Genomic DNA, 25,532 nt, shown 5'->3' with positions numbered 1-25,532 from the left:
TGCTTTGGTTTTGCTTCCCCTAAGAAAGACCACATTGTGCTATTTCTTTTTTTTTAATTTATTAATTTTGAGAGAAAGAGAGAACCAGCAGAGGAGGGGGTGACAGAAAGGGAGAGAGAGAATCCCAAGCAGGTTCCATGCCATCAGTGTGGAGCCCAACGTGGGGCTCAATCTCATGAACCATGAGATAATGACTTGAGCCAAAGTCAAGAGTCGGATGTTTGACTGAGCCACCCGGGCGCCCCCATATTGTGTTATTTCTGTTCAATTATATATATGTTTCCAGGGACAAAGTAGAATCAGACCTGATATTTCTGGGATTGCTCATCTTGGAGAATCGGTTGAAAGAAGAAACAAAACCAGTTCTGGAAGAGCTCATCTCTGCCCGGATAAGGACTGTAATGATCACAGGTATATAACAAAGTTGTACATGGAAACAGAAAGAATTTGATGTGGAAATAGACAAGATCCATTCATTTCACAAAGACTGTTGACTACCTACTGTGGGTGGGACACCATTCTAGGTGTTGGAGATCTGCAACAGAAAGGGCAAAATTACTGCTCTCACCAAGTTTCTATCCAGGTGGGATGAGATAGAAAATCAATCAGTTGATCAAACAAGCAGCTGGCAATAAGAGTTATGAGGCACATAAAACAAAACAGGGTGATGTCTTAACTGGCTACTTTATATGCGGTGTCCTCTCTGAGAAAGGCCATTTGAAATAACCACTGACTGACAAGAAGACGTGGGTCAGGCACAGATGGCAAGTTTTGTTAAATGTTAGTAGGAAGAGAAATGCTTAGTCAGCATGGTGTGTAAACTACCCTGAAGGCCCATTTATTATTCTGGTGGTAAAAAAAAAACAAAAACAAAAACAAAAACAAAAACAAAACAAACACAAAAACAAAAAACTGTCCCCTGTGCTTCTTTCAAACCCCAAATCAAGGGAGTGGTGAGAAAGGATCATGCAAGAAAAGTGTGTGAAATTTCTTAATGAATGCTTCTTAGTGGAGAATAGATCATTTCTTCATGTGTTCAAATTTAAGTGTGTGCCTTTCTTTCTCTGCTTTCCAGTCAGGTGCATTGAACTCTGATAGTTGTGTCGCCAAGGTACACTATTTCCCCACCAGAGCCCTTATTCCCCAGCCCATTTCCCCTGAATCCAGCTTCACTGTGGGAAGCTCTAAGATACTTCTACTTTCTCCTCTGTACCTCCCATCCCCCATTCTACCCCCACAATACAAGAGACTTAGATTTCCCTTTTACCTTCTTCCTTTTTAGTCCCTCAATCCAACTTGTAGGTATTGCTGAGCTAATTTACTACTTAGAATTGCCCTTACATCATGACACGTCTGTTTCAAAAAATCTTTATTTAGCACTTATTTTACACATTTCCATAATCTATCCTTAGTATTGAGATTTAGGTAGAAATAAGGACGCATCACTCTGTACCCCGCTTCTTCACTTCTTCACTCATATTGGAATTTCTGTTCTGTTTCTTTGCTTGCTGGGTTAAATTTTTCTTCTCAAGGTTTGTCCTTGGATAGGATAGAAGGATGTTATGCTCTCTAATTTCTTACATACCCTGGAGTATCTTTCTTGGCTCTGACAGGTGAATGCCCTCTTGTCTGGGTGTAGGATTTGGGGGTTAGAGTCCTGTTTTTTCCTTAATGATCTCTAGGTGTTATTACAAGTCCAATGCCAGTCCACTGTAGGTAATTTGTTCTCTTCTGTATATTGTCCTTTTCTTCAACTTTGGAGTTTACAAATACTGCCAGAGTATGTCTATATGTTTGTCTTTTTGTCCCATTGATTTCATTAATTAATTAAAAGTAAACACTTTTAATCTATCTTCTTCCTGTCAGGGAAAGTTCTTCTATTGTTCATTTAATTATGGCCTTTGCTCTGTCTCTTCCTTTTTCCCTTCTGGAATTTCTGTTATTCACATGATAGGCTTTCTGGATTTATCTTCTCTGTCTCTTATCTTTTTTCTTGTTATTCTCATATTTTTATAATTTGCCTCCATGTTTTAAGATTTTTTTTGCATCCAGTTTTTCCAAACCATAAACTCAGGTTCCAAAGATGACCATTATCTCCTTCAAATTACCCCTTAGTGTTGAGATCTGAAATCACGTTTTGGGGTGGGAATAGCTCTAGAAAACCTTTTTTAAGGGTGAGGGGGCGTTAGAGGAGAAGGGCTACATTTGAGTTTTCTTCAGTGCACTTATTATTTTTAATGAGATGATGCAAAGTTTTTTTTTTTAATGTGTATTTATTTTTGAAAGAGAGAGAAAGAGAGCGTGCGAGCAGGCGTGGGAGGGGCAGAGAGTGAGGGAAACACAGAATCTGAAGCAGGCTCCAGGCTCTGAGCTATCAGCACAGAGCCTGAGGTAGGGCTTGAACCCACAAACCGTGGTGAGATCATGACCTGAGATGAAGTCGGACGCTTGACAGATTGAGCCCCGCAAGGCTCCCGGAGTTACTGCAGGTTTTATCTATCTCCAACAACTGCTCTATTTTGTCTGTCATGTGTTGTTCTGGTTGTTCTGCCTCATATTTTCCTGTCTAGCTTCTGAGACTTCTAAAATAGGTTGTTATATTCTCTGTCAGATGACTGAGGCTCAGGCGTGGAACTTCTCAGGTAGTGGATGGCAAAAGTGTCCTGTGCTGCAAAGCAGCCCAACTATTGGTGACCTGCTGAGGCATTGTGGACACTTCTTAGCTCTCAGGGCTCTGGCCTCAGGGTAGAGAAACTCCTGCCCACCGTTAGCTCTTCTGGGTTTCCTCATACGTACTTTGGTAGAGACCTGAAGAAAGCTATGTTAGGGATAGGCAGTCAGATGTTATTTATTGTTCAGTGGTTGCTCTAGGAATCACATCTGGACCTACCCTGTCAAGAAGGCTTACAACCATGAGCGTCCTTTGCCTTCTCTCCTTTATGTTATGGTTGTCGCGTATATGACAATGAAACCCCCACCATACCATGTTAAGGTTTTCACTTTCAATAGGCATGAGTTACACACAAATGGAAGAAAAATAGACTTTTATATTTACCCAGATCTTCATTATTTCTGTTGCTATGTTTTTATTCCTAATGTTAGAAGTTTCCCTCTGGTGTCCTTTCCTTTCAGCCTAAAGAACTGTTAGCATTTCTTTTTGAGTATGTCTGCTAGCAACAAATTATCTTAGTTTCCCTTCCTCTAAGAATGTCTTATCTCTCCTTCCTTTCTGAAGGGTACTTTCAGAGCTTCACAGTTCTTTCTTCAGCACTTCAAAGATATTTCACTGTCATTTTGCCTCCATGTTTTTTGATGACAAATCTGTAATAATTTGAATAATCGTTCCCTAATATATAATGTATTATTTTCTCTTGTCGTTTCTAAGGTATTTTCTTTATCTTTGTTTTTAGAAGTTTGATTGTAATGTTTCTGGGTATGGTTCTCATTGAGTTTATCTTACTGGGATTCGCTGGGCTTCTTAAATCTATGAATTTAAATCTTTTACCGTATCTGGGAACTTATCTGCTTTATGTCTTCAAAATATTTTTTCCTGTTTTGATTCCTTTCTCCTTTCCTTCCTGGACTCTAATCACATGACTGTTGTCATTCTCCAGTCTCTGTTCTTTTGTTTTTTTAATTTTCTCTCCGTTTTTCAGATTGTATAATTTCTACTTACCTATCTTCAAATTCACTGCCTCCTTCTCCTGTCACCTCTATTCGGCTTTTGAGAGCATCCAGGGAATTTTTTATTTCAGTTATTATATTGTTCAATTCTAAAGCAGTCATTTGGTTCTTATTTATAGAGTATATATATATATATTTTCTCTTAAGAACTTCTATCTTGTCATTTATTTTAAGAGTGGTAACCTTTACCTCATGGAGGAAGCTTATAACAGCTGCTTTAAGAACATGGGTAATTCTAGCATCTGGGTCATCCTGGTACAAGCAATGGTTGATTGTCTTTTCTTTTCTTGAGAATTGACCACATTTTCCAGGTGTTTTGTATGTTGACTTTCTTGAACATTTAAAATATTATAGTGTGAGATTTCGGATCTTGTTAAAATCCCCTGGAGAATGGTGAGGGTGATTTTTGTTTGTTTGAGCAAGCAAAACTCTAGGACATGGGAGGTGATTCATATCATAGTTCAATTCTTGAGGCTTCTACTCTCCTTCCCTGGGTTTGTTCTGCACATTCACAGCTCTGGGTTGAGTTCACCCAGTAAGTTAGTCTGGTTGTCTAGCTGTCTCCTTTCCAGGGTCTGCCCCATAGTTCTTCAGCCTTCAAGCCTTTTCTTTTTCTAGTTTCTCTGGTCAGAAAGACTAAGTTTCTTTTGGAGTTGTATTTAGCATCCTTCACAGCGCTGGGACTGGGGTTCACACTCAGGTCACACATGTGAGAGAAAAAAATAAAACCAAGAATATCACCACCTTGTAGATTATTTCTCCAAATTTGACTCCCTTCCACATTCTACCTGCTTTTGTTTACTTTTCAAAGTCCTCAGATAGTTGCTTTTTGTATTTTTCCCATGGTTTCCCATTGTAATCAGTGGGAGAGATCGATTTTAGTGGTCTTATTCCAATTTGGCTGAAAGTGGAAACACCTGGTACTATATTAAATCAGTAGGGTTTTGATAAATGTTTACCAAGCTGAAAAATGATGGAAATAGATTTGAATTTTGCCTTTTTGTTTTTTCTTTCCATTCTCTGGAAAAACTGGTGGGTTATGAAGTAACCAGATAAAAAGCAATAAGAATCACGAAAGGGATCATGGATTCATGGAGAAGCATGAGAGAGACTTAGGAATTATTTCTTTTCACACCTAAAATAAATTCTGGACTCCTTACCCTAGTTTTCCAGGCCCTGCATGAATTGGTTCTATCTTTTCAACCTCACCTTGCTATACCCTTCCTTTCTTATAGGTGACAATCTTCAGACCGCAATAACAGTGGCCAGAAAGTCTGGAATGGTTTCTGAAAGCCAACAAGTCATTCTGATTGAAGCGAATGAAATCACTGGGTCCTCATCAGCATCTATATCTTGGAAATTAGTAGAAGAGAAGTCCATTGCATACAGCAATCAGGTACACCTAAAAACAGACTTATCTAACTTGACTCATAGTGTTGGCTTCTGAGCAGTTTTGACTGGCAGAGATGTACAGGTGACCTAGGGTCAACATATTTCCCCAAATGTCTAACACATATGCAGTTCGAAGAACTCATATCCATTTCTCATACTGTTCCTACTGAGCTTTAATGTATAGTGCCATCGTGGGTCCTGGAAAGGATCCATTATTTTAAGTGTAATAATGTTGTTGGCCCTATAGGAGAAAAAATGTAGTAAGGGGGACTGTGAATCTAATTTCTCATCCTCCTCTTGCTTGCTAACCATCCCACTGGGTCCTAAGGAGATTTAGTCCCTGGGAGAGAAACTGCTGTGCACATTGGAAAATTAGACTATGTCTTTGGGCTGGGAAAAAAAAAGTTTTATCCATGTATTCCCAATCATTCAGTATCCTATCTCTATTGTGTCCTTGTGGAACAATATTAATTCTGTAAGAAAAAAAAATGGTAAGTTCTCACTTCAGGGAGAGATTTGTTAAGGTGTAGTGCTTTGTATTTTACACTTGAAATGTGTGAAATGTGCTCTTCTCTGGGACTCACCAAGATCAAATCAGGATGAGAACAGGACATGAGTGTTATTCTCCTATTCACTAGAGGCTGTGATGTGCAAAGATTGATCCAGCAAAGACAAAGTGTTTCTCTGAGGAATTGGTGCTGGAGTGTGACTCTTAAAGAGAGACCCCAGTGTCTCTTAAAGAGAGAGGCCAGTCGTCACTGCCTCTCTCTGATATACTTGTGGTCCTTTACCACTCTATCAAGTGTCTAAAATAACTTGTGTTTTGCTTTTGCAGGATAATTACATTAATATCAAGGAAGAAGTCTCTGATCATGGCAGAGAGGGAAGTTACCATTTTGCCTTAAGTGGAAAATCCTTTCAGGTTATAAGTCAACATTTCAGTAGCCTACTCCCAAAGGTAAGTTCTAAGAGGGTATCAGTCTCCCAGTAAAGATGCCAATGAAGTCACTTACAGAGCATGTTCTTAAGTAATTTCAAACTTTTAAGTAGGTAAGAAATACCTATTGAATGTGTCATAAAGGGGCAAAAACATTTTGTTGTCTCGTTTCTAGATAGGTTTAAAATTAGTAAATTTGATTAGCCCATTTCTCACCATCTAGAGAAATAAAGTATTAGGAGCTTCTCAAGTCACAAAGATTGCTTTTGGGTGGCTGTCTTCATACTGCCATGGTGAGGGGTCTAACGGTGAAGGGGAAATCCATCAATTATAGAGGAAAGCAGCCCAAGAAAGGAATTCTATTAGGTTTTTGATAGAGAGTCTACACAAGAAAGGGTCAAAGTTAACAATTTTCTGATGAAGAATAAACTCATAGCAGGGGAAGGTAAGTTATATACATAACAGGTGGACAAACTAGAGAAAGATTGTGTCTAGTGTAATCCAAAGATAAGTTATTTGTATTCAATTGCTTATCATCTTAGGCACTGTTTAAGACAAAAAGATTAAAGACGTAGAGGCTGATCAAACATTAAGCTGAGTTACTTTCAAGAAGAGCAAGGAGCACAGAGATCTAACAGAAGAATTCAGACTCTGTAGAATGAAGCTCAGGTGGATGGAGCTGGTATAGATTTATTATATCTCCAGACCACCAATGTTCCATAGCCAAAATTAGACTTGGGATATCAGCTGAGCTCCACAATTGGTCAAGCCCAGATGGCATGGTTAAATCAAAGACCACTAATTGTCACTATTTCATCATGAGGCTGTTTTTTCTGCTCGTTCTGAACAATTTTCTGAGAAGCTGTTGCCTCCTTTCCTTTCCCTAGGATGCTGACCTCTTGATATCTTGCAATTTCTCATACTTTATGGTTCAAGATTCCATTAAGCTCAGGATTTTTTGACCACCTTCTTGATGGCAGTTCAGCTAGATATCTGAAGGTCATCATTTTCATCCAATATTTTTATTAAGCAGTCACCTTGACTGATTTTTGGTCTCCTTGGTTGCTTACATGATGACCAAGGTCTCAATGTCTTAAAAAAAAAAAAAAAGACTTCTTGGAAACAAATTGTGTTTTGCCATTCATGGATGTTATTTTCCAGTCAGCGTTCTAAGTATTATCAATTATCTCATGTATGACCAACTGACGTGATATAAAGTTTCTCTTGGGTTCCTTACAGATACTGATAAATGGAACAATCTTTGCAAGAATGTCTCCTGGGCAGAAATCCAGTCTGGTGGAAGAATTTCAGAAACTGGAGTAGGTTCTTTACCAGTTCAGGTGGTATGAAGTGCCTGGAGCATGACAGTCAGGGAGAGTGTAAGAGGTACAAGAAGTCCCCTAAGGCAGTGGTTCTGAACCTAACTGCCTATGACAGTCACCCTGGGAGCTTTGAAAAAATAACAATCCCGGGACCCCACTGTCCAGATATTCTAATTCAGTTGTTCATGTGAGGCTTGGACATCAGTGTTTTTTCAGCGTCCCTCAAATGAGTCAATTTTGCACCCAGAGTTGAGAACCACTGGACTAGAACATATGGGACGTGAAAGTGTGTGGTGAGAAATGAACCTGGAAGGATAGTTTGAGTTCAGCTCCTGAAGGTACAATGAGAATTTAGACATTATAAATTATCATCACAGCTGTGATATAAGGAGATTCGTATGGCAAGGGATTCACATAACCTTAAAAATACTGAAATATTTATATGGCAAAGTATCTTCTCTGTCCTGAATCAGAATAATACTTCTTTTTTAACACAAAGGGTCTCCATTAGAGAATAGGCAGTTCAAATACAGTGCCCATCATTTGAGACCCTTTATTTCCTGTTAACAGAACCCATGGAGTCCTGTAAGTTTTCTTCATTTCTGGTGCTGGACCATATAGACATGACTCCTAATCTTTTTCACTCCCACTTCATCCCGCCTGATTTAGTCACTAGGCAAGCTTCTTGCTTCAGAAAGTCCTGTCTTCTTAACTTGGTTGAAAACCTAGCTAGTAAACTAGTTGCCTTCATAGGACACTGTGGAAGACAAGTACAGCAAATCCTATAAATATTGTCAGAGCACTCCTACCTTAAAAAGCACACTATCCATAATCTTTGTCAAGAATTAAAGCCAGTAGGATGCACTCACCCTCAAAGAGCGATCCTGACGCAGGAATGTATTTTCTTTCTTCAAAGTCTGGGCATTGGTTAGTTGAGTGACTGCTAAAATGGCAAATTTCCTGCCCTGTTACTATTTACAGCACCAAGTAATTTTCGTTTATTGTTTTAGAAATCAGAAGACACTTTTCCCTACAGCATCTCACTGAATACTCATAACACTTTGTAGGAGAGAAAAATAATGGCCAAAATGGCCAAGTGATCAGGTCAAAGATCTTGATCTGGCTTCAAATCTGGTGCCCTCTCCACTGTGCCATGGTGTTATGTCATAAAATTGTGAACGTCCCATTTTACAGCCAACAAAGCTGCTTTCTAAGCAGTGAAGTACAGGGTCTCCCTGAAATGCTTGGAGTCAGGATGGTGTGCTGGCTTTCCTAATCCATCGGGGAGCTGCTGAGTCACACTTTACTTTTAGTCAAACTGGACCCTTCAGAAAACTCCCTTAAAATAAAGAATCAGAGTGTCCCCTAAGTAACGAAGTTCATTTTATTATTTTTTTAATTAGAGAAATTAGCAGTTAAAATTGCTTTGATTTCCCCTCCAATTGACATGGCTCCCTTTTAGTTACTTTGTAGGTATGTGCGGTGATGGAGCCAATGACTGCGGGGTAAGTAGCTGCCGGTGTGTGGGGCCATGATCACACCAGGACACACCAGGACTTACACTTAATTGCACTTGCCTGGAGTCCTTTAGACATAATATCCCCGGGAGACACTTATCTCCATTCTTCTTGATGGAGGAACTGATGTGGAGGGTTTGGGAGGGTTTTGACCAAGGCCGCACAATGACTCAGTGATCAGTATACTGACTTCTTTGGCCAGATGTCCCAGTGCCGTCTCTTTGTTATGCAATAGGCAGAACAAATTCTGGTCCCCTCCTGGCTCGTGCTTGGGTCCACGGGCCATCCTGTAGCTAGCTTGACGGGCTTTTCCCGTGTGGCCTCAGGAGAGACATCTGTGAGTGTGCAAGCAGAGTAAGCTGACTCTTTGCTTTCAGGCTTTGAAAATGGCTCACGTGGGCATCTCTTTATCAGAACAGGAGGCATCTGTGGCCTCACCTTTCACTTCTAAAACTCCAAACATTGAGTGTGTACCTCACCTTATCAAGTAAGTAGACGCTTTCCACCAGCACTGTTTTAATCTCTCTTGACTTGTAAGTTCAGATCCCATTGTTCGGCCAGGGAAACAACAGGGAAATTTTGTGTCCCTGGGTGGGGTGGGTGCTTTGCAGGACAATGCAGTCAGCCATTCTACTCCTGAGTGGACTTACCAGCAGTTAAAAATAACTGTGGGAGAGTAGTGGCATAATGAAAACCACTCAATAGGTTATTTTTAGAAAATTGGAATCTGGGACTTTTTTTTTTAATTTTAAAGTTTGTTTATTTATTTTGAGAGAGAGAGAGAGAGAGAGAGAGCATGAGCAGGGGAGGGGGCAGAAGCAGGAGAGGGGCAGAGAGAGGGGGAGAGAGAGAATCCCAAGCAGCCTCCATGAGCAAAACGGAGCCTGACTCATGGCTTGAACTCACAAACTGTGAGATCATGACCTGAGCTTAAATCAAGAGTCAGATGCTTAACCCACTGAGTCACCCAGGCACCCCTGGAGTCTGGAACTTGTAACTGCTTTGAAAGTGTTGATCTTATTGTTATTTTTACATATATCTCCATAGGTGCTTTATAATGGGGGTTAGTAGAGACAAACTTTCCCTTCCCCGAATGCCCTCTTTTCCTCTTGCCTCTTTATGCTTCTTTGGAATATCCTTCCCATCCCCAGTTTTCAAAATATTAACTCATCTTTGCTGCTTCTACTAAAATCTCCCTTGGTGCTTTATCTGTGCCTCCCAGAAGATGTACTTCTGTATTTTATTGGGATGATAGAGATGGTTAGCACTGTGGCCGCTTTGGGTGATTATAACTAGCATGTATTTACAGCTTGTGAAGTGCTTTAATACCCATTATCTTATACTTCCAAACAGCCTGGAGATGTCGGAGTGGTCACTGTTTCCTTGTTTTGTACAAGGAAGACATGGAGGTTTAGAGAACTTAACTGAGGTTCCCAAGCTCACACAGCCATATAGGATTAGAAATTATGTTAGAACTGATGCTATTTAAATGTTTTCTCTACAAATGTCATACTATTCCCACCACATTAAAATGATGATTTCGCTGGCTCCTCCCAAATTTTTAAAAATTTATGTGTGTGTTTGACAAATGTTTATAGAGCAGGCACTTAGTGCCAGGAACTGGTGGAGACGCTGGAGACCCAGAAGCAAGTAAATCACGCATTCCTTGACCTCATAAAGCTTTCTTCTGGTGGAGAAATCAGGCAATAAACACATACACAGATAAATCAAGGGTAATGGGAAAAGTAAGAAGGCGGCTGGGGAGGTGGAATTGGCTGCTGCAGGTGTGTGGCATGCGAAAACCCTTTCTAAGGAGGTGAGAGATGACGAGAAACTACCTTCTGGTAGAGCAAATGACAGCAGCTGAGCCCCAGTACAGGGAAAAGCCCGCTCTGAAATCAGGCTTTGGAATCCCAGGAAAACATTATGACCAGAAGCAAATTTAAACTCGTTTCTTTCCAATGAAAGTGATAAAAGTGGCATCTCATAATCTATTTTATGCTTTAAATATATACCATTTCCTCAAAGTCCACCAACAGTAACGGAAACAAACATGTTCGTTGTTTTCAGTCTATTTAAATTCGATATATGATGTATTTGAGCATAGACACTGTTTCAGTGCAGTTTTAGAAAAAGCGGGGATGGCCAAATGATTTGAATGAAATGAAACACCTTCATGAAAATAGCCCCCAAGCCTGCAATCTTATTCAAATTCCTTAGTTTACAGATGAAGAAACTGTGACTGACAGAAGGAAATGACCTTCCAAATTACACTTGTGAGTAGGTACGAGCTCTAGGACGCATCCCCAGGTCCTCTGACTCCACTCTGACATGATGCCCACAGAGAGCACGAGGCTACCATGCACTCTGGGCTCCCGAACTGGACCAAGGCTGGGGAGCTGGGCCAGGAATTGGTCTTTCCTGAAAGTCTAGTCGTTTAGCATACTGACAGGCAGCTCCCTCTGGCTCGAGGCTGTCCAGTCCGTCAGACAAACTGTTGAATAATCAGGCTTTGGAGTGTTTCTCCTAAGCTCAGCTGAACAACAGAGTCACTGACCTTTCTTTCCATCTCCTTACTCTGTCCTTTCTTTGCTTACACAGGGAAGGACGTGCCGCTCTCGTTACCTCATTTTGCATGTTCAAGTACATGGCTCTGTACAGCATGATCCAGTATGTTGGTGTTCTGCTGCTCTACTGGGTACGACTGGTGACCCGAGCTCTTGGTTAGAACTGAAACAAGGAGTTGCATCCTCCCAACCTGCAGTGCCTCTTGAGGAAGAGTGCACGTGGGGGAGCTTGGAGGGCCAAGGGCCCCTCTGAAACTACCTTTATGGTGAAAGTAAATCAGAAATAGATGCACACAGGAGAAGCTGAAGGTGTCAGTTCTCTGACTCTCTGACAGAGACGTTTTGTGTGTAGCAGTAGCTGAAGATCAAGGCATAGCATTTTTTCGCGGTTGCTTCTGGCTGCTTGGACGAGGTCTCCATCTTCTCTGTTCCAGTGTGACTACCCGAGCGTACCATTCAGTAGCGAGATGATCTGGGACTGGGGAGCTGGTAAATGTTTCAGAGCTGCTCTCCCTGGGACAGCAAGCCCTGGTTATTCATGTTTGCTGATTTCCGTGGTGTAAATATGCCCACTATGGCTGGTTTCGAGCTGCCTGCCTGACGTCACTGAGCATGGAGTTGGGAAGAGATGTGCACATAGCATGTCATTATGTAGTACTTGCACCCCAGAGATAGAAGACTTGTAAATATCTTAAAGAACATAGATAACAGCACAATGTAGGAAAAGGATTAGGAAGTGCTGGATTGGGGGTATTTATTAGGTTTGTTTTAGCATAATGTATTTAATGGTAGATTTGTATAATTTCAGGTTCTATAATGGCTGTGTTTAACAGCCAGCTCAAAAAAAAAAATCCCTGAAAACTTTGCAATCGACTCTCATGAGCGAGTATAAGCAGCCTGATGATTCGTTAGATTCATCTCTATGTCCTGCCCTCTTGCTTCTGGGCTGAAGGTTTTAGTTTTGTTATTTTCAGATTGCTTATGTCTTTTCCCGCTCACAATGAATGAGATGGAGAAGGAGAGGCTGTGCACAGAAATTTGGTCCTATTTTGGAATCCCAACAACTCATGCTACAAACTAGAGTTGAACTTGGGTCATCTTGATCTCCTTTCCACTAAAAGGGGGGCAAGGAAGCAAGTTACTTGAAATCAGTAAGATCTTAACCTTTTTTTCCCCAAGAATATCAAGGATGCCTTATCAGGACTTGCTAATAACACCCAAGACTGCAAATAGTGGGTTCAATTATTCTTTTTCCACTGGTAAAATTTGGGTAAGATCACCACACATTTGTCTCTTGTTACTACTGGGAACTCACTGTCCTGTTGTGCCAGACCAAACCCTGACTTTCTGCTAGCAGGTAGAAAAGAGATCAGAGATGGATCTAGTAGAGTAAGACATCTCCCTCAACAGGAGGATGTTGATGTACAAAGGACCCAGCCTAGAAAGCACACAAAGGTGGCCTCCTGGTTGGAGAGGGTTTCACAGCCTTATCTGTGGTACTTCTACCAACACAAACAGGACCCTGGCCACACATTCTTCTAGTAAAATCCCATGTTGCAGGAACAAAAATGAATGCAACTGATGTCAGACTTCATCCAGAGGGTCACAACATTTTTGACCTGCTTTCCTTTTTCTTTTCAGGAGACAAACAGCCTTTCAAATTACCAGTTTCTGTTCCAGGATCTGGCCATCACAACTCTTATTGGTGTAACAAGTAAGACATTTTTGAAACTTTCTTGGCTCTTCCAGAAGGGCTGGTCCACTAGGAGGGATGCCAGTTGCAGCCTCAGGGATATGGGACTTATGCCCAAGGGTCTATTCAGAGAGGGAAAGAGGAAATAGGAGCCCCATTTGTGAGTCTTGGATTGAAATAAAAGGATTAGCCATGGAAAAGCTGGTTAGTTATTTTTCTTTTTTCCACAAAATACGGGGCTTCCATAATGGTCACTAAACTTATTTATTTGTTTGTTTGTTTGTTTGTTTGTTTATATTTTGGGATAATTTATTGCTTTTCATTTTTTAAAAATATAATTTATTGTCAATTTGGCTAATATACAGTGTGCGCAATGTGCTCTTGGTTTTGGGGTAGATTCCTGTGGTTCATTGCTTACATACAACACCCAGTGCTCATCCCAGCAAGTACCCTCCTCAATGCCCATCACCCATTTTCCCCTCTGTCCACCACTCCTTCCCCCCACTACCCTCAGTTTGATCTCTGTATTTAAGAGTGTCTTGTGGTTTGCCTCCCTTCCTCCCTGTTTGTAACTATCGTTTCCCCCTTTCCTTCTCCCATGGTCTTCTTGTTCAGTTTCTCAAGTGCACTTTGAAAATCAGGAATGCTGTCTTCAATATGCTTTCAGGTGTAATTACAGTTAATATATGCCCAGTTTATAGAGGCTGGATAGCTTTTATGCTTTAGATCTTTTTTTTTTTAGTTTATTTATTTACTTTGAGAGAGAGAGAGAGAGAGAGAGCAAGTAGGGAAGGAACAGAGAGGGAGAGAGAGGATCCCAAGCAGGCTCCATGCTGTCAGTGCTGACAGGGCTCAATCTCATGAACTGTGAGATCATGACCTGAGTTGAAATCTAGAGTTGGACACTTAACCGACTGAGCCATCCCGGTGCCCCTGTTTAGATCTTTAAATCCTAGCCTTTGGGGATTTTGAATGAAGATTAAAGATAATCTTGCCATTAGGCCACTCCCATTTCCACCTCTTGATTAACATGAATCGTCTTCCCAATTTCCCTGCTGTAGGCTTTCACCCCAACCCATCCACTCCCCACCATCCACCATATTCTCTGCTTTCCTCTCTGTTACATATAAATGCCAACAGCTCCACTTATACGTTTAATCCTACCTCTTCCTACCTTCTTGGGGATTTTGTTTCTGTTATAATCTCCTTCTTCACTGTCATCAACTTTTTTCTGGTCTGCTGGATCAGCATATAAATATATTTTCTTATCTTCTACCAGATCCGGTATTCAACAAAATTATTAGCTATTTATTGAGTGCCTAATTTGTACTACTTACCATAATAGGCACTTAGAACACATCAGTGAAAGGGAAAAATATTTCCTTTCCTTGCATTCTGGTAAAACAACCTGGTTGTTCAAAGACCTGGAGCTATCCTTGGTTTCTCTTTTCTTTATCCTTCACATCCCTTTGGATGGAGCTCCTGTTGGCTCTGCTTTCCGGAGCTCTGTACCCCCTGACACAGAGCCATGTCACCTCCCTTACGGATTCCCACAACAGCCTCACAACTCATCTTGCTTCCCCTCCTCCCCATTTACCTTTCAAAGAGCAGTAAGAGTGTTAATTTTGTAAAGTAAATTTTATTGTCACCTACTTGCTTAAAATGCTCTAGCCCCTGCCTGCTTCTGCTTCACTTACAACCACATTGTTACATTCTTATCCCAGGCACCAGGGTCTTCTTGTCACTTGAGCGTTGTCAAGCTTGTGATCACCACAGTACCTTTGTTTTTGCTCTTTTCTTTGCCTAAAACACTCTCCTTTTCCATCTTTATATGGCTTTGGTTTTTTCTTATTCAGATCTTAGCTCAAATGTCACCACCTCAGGAAGTTCACTTTAAGTAGTCACCAAGCCAATTTTTCTCTATTACACAATTGTGCCCTATTTTTTTTTTTTTTAGTTCCCAAGTTTTATTCAAGAATTCATACAAAATGTTCCAGATAAATGAGTTTTAATCCACCTCTTCCTCCTCTTTCTCATCCTGGTTAATCCGGAAGTAACACAGTTTGTAACTCTCTTTGCTGTTAGCAACTACTAGCAATGAATCACAGGGATTATTCTTCAGATATATTTTTTAGGTTTATTTCTTTATTTTGAGAGAGACAGAGGAGGGGGGGGGAGAGAGAGAGAACATGCACAAGTGGGGAAGAGGCGGAGAGAGAGGGAGAGAGAAACAATCCCAAGCAGGCTCCACACCGTCAGTGCAGAGCCCCATGTGGGGCTCAAACCCAGGAACCATGAGATCATGGCCTGAGCCTAAGTTGTATGCTTAACCAACTGAGCCACTCAGGTGCCCCCTTCAAATATTTTTTTGATGAGTTATTTCAAACACCATTTGGAAAAAAGCACCTCAGAAGTTACTGTAATCTTGTTTTTGTTCCTTTCAGTGGTTAGAGCCCCTCCAACTGAGATTCCCAGATTTTCCATTCATTTTGATTCTCTCTTGAACAAACTGCTCAAAATTGGCAGCCTCCATGATTCCCTCTTCTCCAGGGTGGGTGCGGTCAAGGGCAAACTTCATAACTTGCTGCTGCTTCTTCCGTTTTCTTTTCTTTTTTTTTTTTTTTTTTTTTTTTGCCCCCTTTCACCAGAAACTTTTTCATGGGCACCATGGTGGCAGTGGAGGCAGAAAGCAGAATTGTGCTCTGTGTGTGGGTGGGTGGGTGGGGGTGCCCTTCACAATCTGAAGTTATGATTTTATCTGTGTTTTTATTTGCGTCTTCCTGCCTCCCCTCTCCCAGAGTGTGTGCGTTGTGAGAACAGCACCTTGTCTATCTTGACTACTGCTGTGTTCCCTGTAATTCTGACAGTGTCAGGTGTATCCAAGGGGCTCAAATCTCTCGAAAGAACACCCTCTGGAAAGAACACTCAAGTCTCTGGAAAGAATTAACAGAATTCTTCTTATGAAGCCAAGCCTATCTCTATGTAACTTGCACCCATCCCAGCTCTGCGATTTAGGGTGGCAAAGAGCCATCTATGTTTTCTCCCTAGATCAGTCTTTCTTCCACATTTTTGAAAACAGCCCTCATTTCTGCTCTAATTGTTCTCTGTTTAGTAACAAGCATCTCCAGGTTTTCCTCTATATTTTGATAAATAACTTGATTATTTTTTGTTCTTATGGTTACTAACATATATTCATTATAAAACAAAGATGGAAAACATTGCAAGATATAACAAAGGAAAAATTCCATCTTTATCCTACCATTCAGAACTAACAAATTAAAGCATTCTGTATGTATATAGATGAAGAAATTTGAATTATGTTCTGTATATAGTTGTGCGTACATTTTCTTCATTTAACTTTGTCATAAATTTTCATGTCATTAAATATTTTAATTATTTTTTATTGTGGTAAAATATACATAACATAAAACGTGCCATTTTCACCATTTTTAAACATATAGTTCAGGGGCATTAATTACATTCACAGTTTTGTGCAATCATTGCCACTCTTTACTTCCAAAATTTTTACATCTCCCCAAACAGAAACTCTGTACTCATTAAGTAATAGCTCTCCGTTGTTCTGTCAGTGCAGAGCCCAATGTGGGGCTTGAAACCATGAAGTGCAAGATCATGACCTGTGCCCAAGTTGGATGCTTAACCGACTGAGCCACCCAGGTGCCCCTTACAGCCTTTTATATTTGCTCAAATAGTTACTTTTTAAAAATTTTTTCATTTTTTTATTTTTATTTATTTTTGAGAGAGAGAAAGAGAGACAAAGCACGAGTGAAGGAGGGCCAGAGAGAGGGAGACACAGAATCTGAAACAGGTTCCAGGCTCTGAGCTGTCAGCACAGATGTTGAACTCACAGACTGTGAGATCATGATCTGAGCCAAAGTCAGATGCTTAACCAACTGAACTACCCAGGCGCCACTCAAATAGTTACTTTTACTGGACAAAAGAAAGAATGTCAATGAAGAGGTAGAAATTATAAAAAAGATTCTTTAGAAAGAATTTCTTTTGCCTCCTTTTCATATTTTCTGTCTTTTTATTGACATTTTCATTTTGTTCATACATTGTTTCCTAATTTCTTTGAGCATATTTGAAAGAATTGTTTTAGGGGTGCCTGGGTGGCTCAGTCAGTCAAGCGTCCGACTTCAGCTCAGGTCACGATCTCATGGTTCGTGGGTTCGAGCCCCATGTCGGGCTCTGTGCTGACAGCTCAGAGCCTGGAGCCCGCTTCGGATTCTGTGTCTCCCCCTCTCTCTCTGCCCCTCCCCTGCTCATGCTCTGACTCTCTCTGTCTCAGAAATAAATAGAAACATTAAAAAAAAAGAGAGTTGTTTTATAAATTTTTTTTAACATTTATTTATTATTGAGAGACAGAGACAGAGCATGAGCGTGAGAGGGGCAGAGAGAGGGGGAGACACAGAATCCGAAACAGGCTCCAGGCTCTGAGCTGTCAGCACAGAGCCCGACGTGGGGCTCGAACTCACAAACCACGAGATCATGACCTGAGCTGAAGTCAGACGCTTTACTGACTGAGCCACCCAGGCGCCCCTGAAACAGTTGTTTTAAAGTCTTTGTCTAACATATCATATGACTTCACTCATATGAGGACTTTAAGATACAAAACAGATGGACATAAGGGAAGGGTAGCAAAAATAATATAAAAACAGGGAGGGGGACAAAACTCTTAAATATGGAGAACAGAGGATTACAGGAGGGGTTATGGGAGGGGGGATGGGCTAAATGGGTAAGGGGCATTAAGGAATCTACTCCTGAAATCATTGTTGCACTATATGCTAATTTGGATGTAAATTTAAAAAATAAATTTAAAAAAAAGCTGGGATTTGGAAAAAAATAATCAAAGTCTTTGTCTAGTAAGTCCAATGTCTGGATGTCCTCAGAGGTTATTTCTGTCAACTTATTTTGTTCTGCTGAATATTATAATGTCGTAACTCTGGAAATCCAGATAACTCTGGAAATTCCCCCTTCCCCAGGATTTGATGGCTTCTGTTCTGCTAGTTTTTGAAGGCTGTCATAGTCCATTTGGTGACTTTCCTAAACTATTTTTTGCAGACTGTATCAGTTGCCATGTATGGTCAATGAAATCTCTGTTCCTTTAGCTTTTGTTTAGCTAGTGTTTTTGACAGAGATTTTCTTGACTTCCATGAGTGTAAAACCATGAACAAAGAACAACCTCTCCCAGTCTTTGCAGATTTGTTCTGTGCTGGGGCCCTTCAACACTCAGCCAGGCTTGTGCTGAGTGCAGAGATCATCCAGAGCTCAAAACTGAGGGGCTGTTCCAGTCTTTCCTGAGTGGGTTACTTGCCTTAGGTGTGTGCATGGTTTTCTATAGTCCCCAAAATACACATATGTTTTTGAAAGCCATAATTTTCCAAAGAAACGTTCTTTAGCTTTTCTTTATCGTAGCTATTATTTTATGTCTCAACTGCCATCTTTTGCCCCAGGTGATTGTGGGTAGTTGGTGAGCCTTACAGTTGTTTTCAAGCAGTGGATGCTGCTGCCCTGAGTTCAGTCTTGCATTAGGTGAAACAGAGATGAGCGCCTTGCACCAGTCCTTCAGGTACCCCCAGACAGGTTAGAACGGACATACCCAATGGATGCAGTTTGCTCTTCCTCTCTGTGACCAGAGACCAGAGTCCTCCACTGGGAGGGCCAATGACTGACTTTGAGATTGCCACTGAGCTGAGGAGGGATAGGGCAATGGCAAGTACAGATGTCACAAAGCTTTCCTACCATTTTTAAGTTGCCTTTTTCTTGATTCAGCATTTGTTTGACTGCTGTAAACCTTTGTTCAGAGTTCTGACAAAGTTAGTTTTGATAGTTTCTGCTTGTTTTTCAATGTTTCTGTGGAAGGATGGGACCTTAGGGCTGTCTGCTCTGCCATTTTTTCCGATGTCACTTCTCATTCTGTCATTGAATATTTTTTTAAGTTTATTTAATTTATTTTACTTAAGTTTATTTATCTGAGAATGAGAGAGTGAGCAGGGGAGGGACAGAGAGAGAACAAATCCCAAGCAAGCTCCACGCCATCAGTGCAGAGACCAAGGCGGGGCTCGAACTCACGAACCACGAGATCATGACCTGACCCGAAATCAAGAGTCAGATGCTTAACCAACTGAGTCACCCAGGTGTCCCATTGTCACTGAATATTTTAAAGCATTGCTTCTTAGTGACTGCCTGTTGTTTCATTATGTAGATGTACCATAGTTTACTGTAAGTGATGCACTAAAGGACATCTTTCTACATCTCTGATATTTTTAGCTTAAGACAAATTTCCAGAAATGGAATAACCATGTCAAATGTTACGAACATTTTCCGGTGTTTTCATATTTATTGCCAAATTGCCCTGCAGAAGGTTTGTGTCAGTGTACGTTTCCAGAAGCAGTGTATAAGAGTGTACATTATCATCATGCCCTCACCTATAATTTGATGGACTTTGCCTATTTAATAGGCAAAACTGAACCACAATTTCTTTATCCATTCATCAGTTGATGGACATTTAGGCTTTTCCCACAATTTGGCTATTGTAGAGAGTGCCGTGGCAATGAGAAAGAATGAAATATGGCCCTTTGTAGCAACGTGGATGGAACTGGAGAGTGTGATGCTAAGTGAAATAAGCCATACAGAGAAAGACAGATACCCTATGCTTTCACTCTCCTGTGGATCCTGAGAAACTTAACAGAAACCCATGGGGGAGGGGAAGGAAAAAAAAAGAGGTTAGAGTGGGAGAGAGCCAAAGTATAAGAGACTCTTAAAAACTGAGAACAAACTGAGGGTTGATGGGGGGTGGGAGGGAGGGGAGGGTAGGTGATGGGCATTAAAGAGTGCATCTTTTGGGATGAGCACTGGGTGTTGTATGGAAACCAATTTGACAATAAATTTCATATATTAAAAAATATAGCCAAAACCGAAAGCATTTCATGATTGTTTTTGTCTTCTCCCTTAAGAATTGCTCCTATTGGGGCGCCTGGGTGGCGCAGTCGGTTAAGCGTCCGACTTCAGCCAGGTCACGATCTCGCGGTCCGTGAGTTCGAGCCCCGCGTCAGGCTCTGGGCTGATGGCTCAGAGCCTGGAGCCTGTTTCCAATTCTGTGTCTCCCTCTCTCTCTGCCCCTCCCCCGTTCATGCTCTGTCTCTCTCTGTCAAAAATAAATAAACGTTGAAAAAAAAATTTTTTTTTAAAAAAAAAGAATTGCTCCTATGACTTGAGTTTGAAGCCATTCATTGTATTTTGTTCCCTCAAAACCCTGATGTTCTCCAGTTTGTCAGTTTCCTTGGCTGTGTGGGCCCAAGAATTTACACTGTTCCTCTGATGAAGAATACAGTATCTTCCTTCTCTCACAAACATAACACTTGAATTTATTTTGTAGTGAATTTGAATGGTGCCTACCCCAAGCTGGTGCCCTTCAGGCCTGCAGGACGGCTGATCTCCCCACCTCTGCTGCTCTCTGTGATTCTCAACATTCTTCTCAGCTTAGCCATGCACATTGTGGGCTTCATTCTGGTTCAGAGGCAGCCTTGGTATTCCATGGAGATGCACAGGTACTATCACAGCTCTGATGCCAGCTTCTCACATCCTAATTTCCATCAAACACGGTCTGGCCCTTATGACAAGAAGCAAAGGGTTCTTCATTCTTCTGGAGGCGTTGGCTTTCTTTCAAGTCCCTTGGGGAGTTTTCCAGTGATCTTCTCTCCTCTGTAGCACAGTTTGAGGATATTATCCATTGGCACTTACTTTTGCCTGTCTTGTGTGATAATGATCCATGACCTTCTTTTACACCTAGGGTGACCATGCGTTATAATTTGCCCAGGCAGCCCCAGTTTGAGCCTGATATCCCAGTGAAATTTTTTAAATTAATTAATCGTTGAAGTATATTTGGCATACAATGTTACATTAATAACAAGTTATCAATTCGACCATTCTATACACCATTCCTTGCTTACCATGATATGTGGTGCCCATCTGTCACCATATATTAATATGCTATTTTTGATTACAGCTCCTATGCTGTAATTTGCATCCTCATAACATTCATTTTATAACTGGAAGTTTGGACCTCTGAATCCCCTTTATCTATTTTTCCCACCCCTTCCACGCATGTCTCCTCTGGCAACTACCGGTTTTGCTGATGCTACTAGTCTTTTCCTTTCACATTCAAATATGCTCCTGTTGGATGATAAATTATATGGTCACCCTACTTATCAATATTCAAAGATCTTAAGCCACAAGAGGAAAAACTCATGGCTTACTCATCTTTTTCCCACATAACCTTACTACACATGAAGGGTACCCAAATTATTGAATAAATAACTTGTCTATCTATCTATCTACCTATCATCTATCTATCTTTTATCTATTCATCTATCCAAAATATAGATCTATCTGTGTTGGTTTCTTTCCCCTTATTTCTCAGTATATTCTTTCCCAAAGTGTAGGTAATTACAAAAGCACCGAGGGCATGGAATCCTGTAGTTACCAGTGCTCCATAAAGACCTGTCATCTTCGTTCATTACCTTTTTTGTTTCTTTTTTAGTGCCTGCACAGTGCAAAATGAAAGCATCTCAAAGTTAACCATTTCTCCCACTGCTCCAGAAAAAATTGGAAGTAATGGTGCCTTCACAAGCTTCGAAAACACTACCATATGGTTCTTGGGAACAATCAACTGTATCATCGTGGCTCTTATTTTCTCTAAAGGAAAACCATTTAGGCAGCCCATATATAAAAATTGTGAGTAGCGTTGTACCAGATCAGAGGTGATGGGTCATCAGAAGGAACAGACATGCCCAGGTCACTCGGGGAGCAGCAGCGGAGTTGATGCTTATCTGGAGCCCTTGACTTTATACTCCAGGGCTCTATAAACACATTTGGCAGCCTCATTTTTTGCTCCTTTCCTCAAAGCTGCATTAAATTCTAGGGCTTCTTCCTCTACCTCTTTCCTTCACCGGAAGTTTGTCTCCAGGTGTCCTTTCATGGCACCACTGTAAATTGGGACGAGTCATTTATTTCCTCACGTGTCAGTACTTGTCGGAATTCATCTGGGAGGAGGTGGAGAGAGAGAAGTGTCACAACACTCAGTTGGAACATGTCTCCTGCCATGAAGACAATGGTTAAGATGGCATTGTGTGGTTGGCAGCCTGGGAGGGGGCCCAGCCTGAAGGAACCTGGCTATGGTAATTGTGGAGGCTCTTGGCCAAAGTACATGCTACCTCCTTACATTCTGGACTGGAGTGCGGTGTGTGTTAGGAGAAGTGGATGACCTGGTTACCCTGTGGAACATTCATTTGTATACATCCCTACCTCTCAAATTGGGAACATTTAATTAATTAATTAATTAGTTAGTTAATTATTTTTACCTTTACTTATTTATTTTGAGAGAGAGAGAGAGAGAGAGGGAGAGCATGAGCACTGGAGGAGCAGAGAGAGAGAGCGAGAGAGAGAATCCCAAGCAGGCTCCATGCTGTCAGTGCAGAGCCTGATGTGGGGCTCGAACCCATGAACTATGAAATCGTGATCTGAGGCGAAATCAAGAGTTGGATGCTTTAACAACTGAGCCACCCAGGCACCCCTAATTGGGAAAATTTAGAAGCATAAGTTGAAGGATCAATGTCCTCATAAGAATTAGTTTATTTAGAGAAAATTATTTTGCCTTTCTCCTTCTTGGGATGAAAAAGCCGTCAAATGCTTACCTCTACATTACTGCAATTTAAATATTTGTTTATTTACAGCCCTCTTTTTTTTCCAGAATAGAATTTGAAGCAGGGGATTTGCATTAAAAAGACTTGGATACTTAACTGTTTTCAAGGCATTTTTTGAAAATACATTAGGTCAAAATTGCTCTCTGTATATTTCCCACTTTTATTAATTGAAACTTACAACATGCATGTGAAAATTTCCATCTGCTTCAAGGACATGCATAGAAATTGTGGAGGTGAGACCCATTGCATAGAAATGAGTACTTTCCATTTATTATGCTGTGTTTGGATGTAGGAATCAAGTAAGCTTAATCAGTGTTAATCTAGAATATGTCTGTCAATAGATGTGAAACTCCGTATATACTCCAATTTCTCTAAATGATAGCTTGTGTTCTTATTTCCTCAGATATATTTGTCCTTGTGCTGGTCATACAGCTGGGTGTGTGTCTATTCATTCTATTTGCTGATATTCCAGAATTATACAGGCGTTTGGATGTAAGTCTTATCTCTGGGCTATGATGATGGTTTACTGTTATATAATACCCTGACTGCAAGAAGCAGGTCACGGTGGCAATTGACATGGACTCGTGACACTGATTATCCTTTTGGAATAGTAGAGTTAAAAAAGAATACTACATTTATTTGTATTTTTTTAAATTTAAGCCAGCCAGGAAATAAGATTCTGTCTAGTCTTGATTTCAAATATTTCAGAAGCATTGACCATTTTTCTTTTAAAAGATCCCTGTAAGAATGGAAAAATCTATATACATACACTGTTTCAAGCGTAAGAAAATTTTTCCCCCTAAGCGCTTCTGTTTTGAAGCTGTTGAAAACAGTTTGCCTATAACACTTTTTCTGTTAATTCTCAAATCTGTACTTACATCTTTAAAAAAAAAATCTCTGTAATAAAGACGTGTTTGTATGTTCATACTTAATGTCTGCAAAACTTGTTTGCAAAGAGCCATAACTTACCTCATGAACTCTCTTAGAGTGTGTAATTTTGAGGCAAATGTCAAAATCTATGAGACAGTTTTTACATATACAAGCTAGGGGAAATGTGTATTTCAATTCCTTCAACCTATACTTTTGAATTAGAAGTTTATTACCAAATGTCCTTTAGACCAATAAACAGAATACAGAAGAGATGGTAAAAGGGAATGGACTTTTTTTTACTTAGTGCTACGTGAGCCTGCCTGCCCACCTCTCCAACTCAAACACACGTGTCATGAAGGCCAAGGTCCTATCTTACTCAGTTTCATATTACCAGTGCCTAACATAACCCATGGCACGTAAGGGCAGTAAATGACTGATCCTTGTAGATCAGGTTCCTAAATGGAGATCAGCACTGGAAGCTCACAGTTCATTGCAAACCAGCAAAACCTTCACCAACCCTTCTTGACACGTGACATACAAACTCATGTCTACATTCGGTTTTCCTTGTGATAATTGTATCACTGTGGTTAACAGCGTAATTGCCACTATTGTTAAATATGTTCATGAATTTGAGTAAGCAGTCATGGAGATAGTCTTTGGCTGCTAGACTTCTAAGTGAGTTAAAACTTCTTAATCCTGCAGAAGTTAGGGTTAAGATATGTTGGGTTTAGTCACACTCTTTAAGAGGAAAGAGTCTTACAGAGAGGCTGATTCCTCTGGTACAACAAAATAGGGAGCCTATTTAGTTTTGGGGGGACCTGTGTGGGGTCATTGCCAACATGACTGCCAAGGAGTCTGCAGAGAATTATTGCTCACCCTAAAAATAATTATTTTTCTTCTTATTACATAAAATTGTGGGTACATTCTAGAAAATGTGAATATGCAGGCAGAGAAAATTATAACAGTATTCACTCTATCCTTCCATCTTTGAAACTTTGTATATTATAAAAGTGCATTGGCTGATTTATGCAGTTTACTTTAAATGGAATCATGCTGTTTTGTAACCTAGTTATTGCTCATTTTAAAAAATTGCATTTTTTTTTAAATAGAGATACATTCACAACGTTTAATATTCAAAAGTTAGAAAGTTCTGTCCTCTCATCCTTTTTCCCCTGCTACCAGGTCTCCTCTCTGGAGGCTACTGATGACAACACTTTATTTTATACACTTTTATTTTTATACACATATTTTATACATATGCCTACACACACACACACACACACAGACACATATATATATATTTCCTTTTTAAAAATTTTTTAAAATATTTATGCATTTTTTGATAGAGACAGAGCGTGAGTGGGTGAGGGGCAGAGAAAGAGGGAAACACAGAATCCGAAGCAGGCTCCAGGCTCTGAACTGACAGACATAGCCTGATGCAAGGCTCGAACTCACGGACCGTGAGATCATGACCTGAGCCGAAGTCGGATGCCCAACTGACTGAGCCATCCAGGCGCCCCATATATATATTTCTTATATGTGTATTCTGCCACATTCTTACACAAATAGCAGACTATTAAATTTGTCCAGGTCTTCTGAGCTGAAGATGTCAAAATGAGATGAGACGTGTGAGCAAGCTATGGAGGAAATGCCTGTAGGGGCAAAAAGACGAGGAAGCCCAAAGAGAAGGGGAGGGTGGCACCTTATGATGTAGGTCTGACCCCCATGAAGGAGTGACGGAAGGAGGGCCAGAGGGGTAGGGTTTCAGATTGCAGTGCAGTTCTAAGAAAGCCCAGCCACAGTTGCCCATCACAGGTATCTAGTATCT

At 40.7% G+C, this 25,532-nt stretch overlaps 1 protein-coding gene and 1 pseudogene across 1 annotated transcript in view; one reads left to right on the top strand and one right to left on the bottom strand.

The window, feature by feature from the left end:
- The window catches only part of ATP13A4 (ATPase 13A4), a 127,624-nt gene that overhangs the window by 95,105 nt on the left and 6,987 nt on the right, over window positions 1-25,532 (top strand). The window contains exons 18-28 of the mRNA XM_047099516.1: window positions 287-411; window positions 4,920-5,080; window positions 5,912-6,034; window positions 7,253-7,332; window positions 8,798-8,840; window positions 9,230-9,339; window positions 11,454-11,550; window positions 13,061-13,133; window positions 20,509-20,680; window positions 21,673-21,866; window positions 23,238-23,326. Of these exons, the coding sequence (XP_046955472.1) occupies window positions 287-411; window positions 4,920-5,080; window positions 5,912-6,034; window positions 7,253-7,332; window positions 8,798-8,840; window positions 9,230-9,339; window positions 11,454-11,550; window positions 13,061-13,133; window positions 20,509-20,680; window positions 21,673-21,866; window positions 23,238-23,326 (1,267 nt within the window). The remainder of the gene's footprint in view (window positions 1-286; window positions 412-4,919; window positions 5,081-5,911; window positions 6,035-7,252; window positions 7,333-8,797; window positions 8,841-9,229; window positions 9,340-11,453; window positions 11,551-13,060; window positions 13,134-20,508; window positions 20,681-21,672; window positions 21,867-23,237; window positions 23,327-25,532) is intronic.
- On the bottom strand, window positions 15,121-15,781 carry LOC124526479 (60S ribosomal protein L22-like; annotated as a pseudogene).

Source organism: Lynx rufus, unplaced genomic scaffold, assembly GCF_022079265.1.
Source record: "Lynx rufus isolate CCGP_SWC_20201006 ecotype Redwood Valley unplaced genomic scaffold, mLynRuf1.p SCAF_5, whole genome shotgun sequence".
Classification (NCBI taxonomy): Eukaryota; Metazoa; Chordata; class Mammalia; order Carnivora; family Felidae; genus Lynx; species Lynx rufus.
The sequence above is the reverse complement of the archived record's forward strand: the minus strand, read 5'-3'. Positions and strand labels throughout refer to the sequence as shown.